The 5361-nt window shown below is 42.1% G+C and overlaps 1 protein-coding gene across 1 annotated transcript; it reads right to left on the reverse strand.

Moving 5' to 3' along the window:
- Nucleotides 1-2747: 2747 nt before the first annotated feature.
- On the reverse strand, nucleotides 2748-3622 carry LOC104400790 (olfactory receptor 4S2-like). The gene is given in 2 exon segments (XM_010010165.1): nucleotides 2748-3388; nucleotides 3391-3622. Coding segments are annotated over 2 exon segments (873 nt in total).
- Nucleotides 3623-5361: the final 1739 nt, after the last annotated feature.

Below are 5361 nucleotides of genomic sequence, written 5' to 3' on the forward strand. Positions count from 1 at the left end.
TGAAGGTTGATAGAAGATGAGACAACATGTGCTTCTAAGCACTCAGAAGCCCTTTGTATGACAAAAAGCCCAAGTCTTTGATAATAAAAACATAAATGGAGGGTTGTACTACCAATCCCTGCATTGACACAGTGTCAGGCACCAGGGAATCTCGCTTGAGATCAGAGAAGCTGCAGAACTAGGACAGGAAGCATAGGTGGGAAATGGCAGTCACTTAGGGATAGACTGGGTCAATGCCACATCAGGATGAGATACAAAGATAAACTAATATGAAGTTTACCAAGACAAAGACAAAGAAAGGTCTGGGCAGACCAAAGATATCAGTTGTGATATGCCCCTGAGAACTATGGCTCAAGGTCAGATCAGCTTGAACTGATTGCTCTGCCAATGATGTCCACTGATAAGAGATCCTGTTGTCTTCATCTCAGCCCATCGGCTCTTTTATCTCACTTTCTCCTCCTGTTCTGTTGATAAGGATGAGTAAAGGTGTAGTTGGATAGGTGTCCAGTATCTAGCCAGGTAAAACAAACACTGGTATGAACTTTAAAGACTGGAAATGAGTTTCTGAAAACACGCAATCCAAGAAAAGAAGAAATGTGATTACTGAATGTTATGGCCATTTCTCCTACATAGAATCATAGAACGTTTTCAGTTGGAAGGGACCTCAAAGCTCATCCAGTTCCAACCCCCTCCCATGGGCAGGGACACCTTCCACTAGACCAGGTTGCTCAAGGCCCCATCCAGGAGGTGAAAGGAGTAGCCTCTTCCAGTGAGGAAGAACCTGGAGATCTAAAAAGGAAATCTTGGTGACTGCATGCATGGTTTTATGCCCTAACAGTAGGGAATATAAACCCTTCTTCATTGTCAGTCATTTCTACCTCATTCTCTTCCTACTCTGTCTAAAATGTGGAGACATTATAAAAATCCTTTGTCCAAGTAATGATGTTTTACTTCTAATTTTACTACCATCATTAAGCAACAAAGCCTTATACAATAAATAAACATATATAAACATAGTTTAGTGTGTGGTGTCCCTGCTCAGGGCAGGGGGGTTGGAACTAGATGATCTTAAGGTCCTTTCCAACCCCAACTATTCTATGATTCTATGATTGCTGTATTTCATCTCCATGCATCACCAACCACCTTGAGGCAAATGGGTGAGCTGTCGGCTATTTTAAGGACATCCTGTTCCTCTGCTCCCCTTCCCAAAATAAGGGAACACTCAATAACCACAGTCAGTCAATTTGCAGAAGAGCATTGCCGAGAGTCATGGGATTCCCGGGACAGTTCTGTCTTTCTGTATCTGTACTGGAAATGGCTGAGGAAAAGTTGACCAGAAAATAACATTCTTATTAAGAAGATGAGGAATGTTTTCCATCTTCAACTAGGAACTCGGTTGTATTTCAGCATGGAGAAATATTTAATTCTTGTATTTCCACTGGGATAACAATCCCTCAGGTAATACCAAAGTAATAGCTCCAGAGTACTGGCCAAAACATGGCATTTCATGCAGTGTCTGACTAAAGCCATGAAAACTCCAAATAATTCCCTGGATTGGGGGGTCAGTCTGGTTCTGTGGTCTTTAACCATGCTTGGATTGCTGCCCTCATAGGTTATACAGTTCATCTATGATACAAATTCAAGGTCTCAGAAAGTCAGGGCTCCTTTAGATGAAGTTGGTCCAAGCAAGATTAGCCATAATTTCAGGTTTATAGGGTTTTTCTGGACCTGGGCATTAATTTGCCTTTACATTTGTTGTCACTGGACATCTGAGATCAAGTGTCTGAGGAACCAGGGGCAGGCAGGAGAACAAAGATGAAGTAGATGGCACATTCCCCAGAAAAGTACCAAATACATAAAAGATGGGAACATTCAGACTCACTGTAGGAATTTCAGCTGTTAACCCGGTGAGCTTTTGAATCACAGTACTGACACTGAGCTGCAATGATAATAGTTATTATTACTGGGAATTGCACTGGCAGGGGAAGGAGAGAAGATTCTATTTCCCAGCTGAAGGGGCTTCAAAGTAGCTGCAGGTTGCCTGAGTGAAAGTTCACTCTCCTGCTAATAAGATGTCCTGCATGGAAAACACTTTTAATAGTTACATATTGGAGTTTATTTATTTGCTGGTGTTTCAGTACAATCTGCCATCTCTCTCTGTTGTGCAGAGACCAAATATAACCTCCCACTTCTCTCAAGGTCCTGTTTTGCTATGAAATGAGTCCCAAAGGCTGCTGATTTTCCTCAGTTTGCTTAGTTGTAGACACCTCAAAGCGTGTTAGATAAAGGCTGCTGATGTTGTGCCCTATTGAAAGATATGCTTACTCTTGGAAGCTTGGTAGCACCATTACTCCTTTGTGCAGAAATGGAAGGAGATGCCACTCTTCAGAGCTTTTAGGAGCTTGTAGCAATGAACTAACTCTCAAGACACTTGGTTGTTTCTCCTAATGCCAGGAGAAGCCCAGACAAATACCCCAGATACAGCTCTAAGGTGCCTGAATGTAAATGCCACAATAACACCCACAGTGTTCAGCTTTGGGAGCTGACGATAACCTCACATCCTTTTGGTTAACAGTTTCCAAAGCACATGAGTTACATGAACCCTTGAATTTAGTGTCAGCATTATTCCGAACATGTGTGCTAAAACACAGAGCAGCATTACTGGAAAGTCTCTCCTGGGCACTGCTCTGAACCCTCCCCACGGTTACTTAAGCTCACATTGTCTTACAAACATACACTGTGTTGTTTCACTTCTCACTCCTCTGCACTTTCCTGCTCCTCAACTTTTTCATGGCATTTTTCACTTCTTTGTTTCGGAGGGTGTAGATCAAGGGGTTGAGCATGGGCATGATGATGGTGTAGAACACAGAGACCTTCTTGTCTGCTGAGAATGTGGTGGAAGGGTGCATATAGGTGAAAATGCCTGGCCCAAAGAGCAGAACTACAATAATGATCTGGAAAGTACATGTATGAACTGTTTTGAGACGCCCTTTGAAAGAGCATGTCCTCAAAGAAACCAAGACAATAGTGTAGGACACAATAAGAGCAATGAAACAGCCCAGGGAAGTCACACCACTGTTGGCAACCACTCTGACACCAGTAATGTAGGTGTCAGTGCAGGCCAGCTTCAGTAGCGGGGGAACATCACAGAAATAGTGGTCAATCTCGCTGGGCCCACAAAAAGGCAGCTGAATGACCAGCAGGGTTTTCACCATGGAGTGTACAAAGCCTCCCACCCAAGAAGCTGCCACCAGCCAGATGCAGACATGCTTGGTCACAATACTTGTGTAATGAAGAGGCTTGCATATAGCAGTGCAACGGTCATAGGCCATCACTGTGAGAAGGAAGATCTCAGTGCATCTGAAGAGATGGCCCCCAAACAGTTCTCAAGAAGTAGGTCATAAATGAGTTTGGGAGCTACGACGGTAGAGTAGCTGATGTCCACAAAAGACAAGTGGCTCTGGAAGAAGTACATGGGAGAGTTCAGCTGCTCACTTGTCTTTATAATAATGATGATAAGCAGGTTTCCAAGAATGATGGTGGCTTTCACCACTGTCTTATCTTGTGTCAGTCCATGGAGGATGAACTCTGTCACATTGTTTTCGTGCTCCATGGATACCATGTAGACAGGACCTGAAGCACAGAAAAGAGACATCAGCTATAGCATTAGATATGGGACATTATCACACATACACACTGACCACTGCTAGTTAGATAGGCTTTGTATTTCCTTTGCTGTATTTTTGGGACAGTTTCCATTTAAAGACAATGATTGCCTCAAGGAATAACAGTTGATATCCAAATCAGAATGTATAATTGATGTATATAATGTATATAATTGATGTATATAATGTATAATTGATGTATATAATAACATATATATAACACAACATAATAACACAAAGCAAGCTCAGACTATTTATTTGAGAGTGGTAGAAATTATACCCTCAAGTTCTCACCTTTGCCTCTTTTAAAACACAAGACTAATTACCAGGTCCCCTCAAGACTCACTTTTGCCCTATAATGTTGATTTAGGAATAGAAGTTGACCAAAAGAGTGTGGCTCGAATTCAAGCCTCAACGCTTTGATCATGGCCTGAAGAAGGTCCCTGCAGAAGCAGTGATTGTACTTTCCTTTTCACTCCTCTAAAGGATTGCAACAGAACGTGTCCTTCTTATACCTCTGACTATGGTAGATCTGGATGAGTTCAGACACAGAAAGAGCTGCCCAGTATTTTCTTGGACCACCTTTCTTACAGCACATGAATTAACTAATTGGAGCTAGTTTACATTAATGGGACTTTATCAGGGATTCATATACCTCACCCAGGTCCTGGACTTAGTGTGGGACACCTCATAAATGCACCTGTAGTAACACCAGAGTAATGAATATACCACTAGTGACCCTCCTTTACTCACGAACACCCATGAATCCACCTCTGTGGCATTCCCATGCACACAAGTATCATTAGTTCAATTTATATGTGAAGCTAGAAGTCGTAAATGTGTAATGACCTTGTCTGTGATATCAGCAGGCCCTCAGGCAATGTAAGACTGAGCACATGGGAAGTGTCCATCAGCTCCTGAGTCCTCTCTGTAACACTGAAAACATCCTTTTGACAGATTTTTCTGGAAACAACATATAACTGGGGGAAAAAAAGCAAATAAAACACCAACTAAAACAGAAGCTGGAAAACGTATAATTGAGGGGTTTTTTCTAATTCATAAAATGGACCTCATGAAAGTCACTATTTTCAGATGCAGGATTTCAGTCACGCTTGAACAGAACAAAGGAATGATATTTACACAGTGCATGTTTGCCAGTCTCGAAGCATTCACTTGCTATTGCTTCTCTGATGACCTCCTCCGACCACTTTTAGGTGGTTTCATCAGCATGTCCCAGCTGTGAGTTGTGGCTTAGCTGTTGTGAAAGCAGTGCGTATCTCTGCTGGTTCTGAAACATACAGCAGCTGGAGAAAAAAGCCTGGCTGTCTGTATATCTCATTCTGCAAAAGACCACAACATCCAAGAACATCTACAAGAACAATTGTCTCTCACCAGATGGGGAAATGGTAGTAGAAATATTTAAAGTAAATCACACAGCAGAGGCACGAAACTATCAGGAGTAATGAGATCCCAGAGGCACGCGAAGCTTTGTTAGTGGACAAGGAGCTAAAGCTTCTCCTTTGGATATCTATTATGTTAGTCTCTTCAGACTGGTGTTGGAGTCTGGTCATCTCAACTCTTATATTGCACATGGGTTTGCTTGCTTGCTTCTTTGTTTGCTGAATGGCTTTTTAATGCTGTCCAGATAAATAATCTTATTTACTAGTGGATACGTATTTTCTCTGGAAGTATTTCT

This window comes from Nestor notabilis, unplaced genomic scaffold, assembly GCF_000696875.1.
Source record: "Nestor notabilis isolate BGI_N333 unplaced genomic scaffold, ASM69687v1 scaffold32742, whole genome shotgun sequence".
NCBI classification, from domain to species: Eukaryota; Metazoa; Chordata; class Aves; order Psittaciformes; family Psittacidae; genus Nestor; species Nestor notabilis.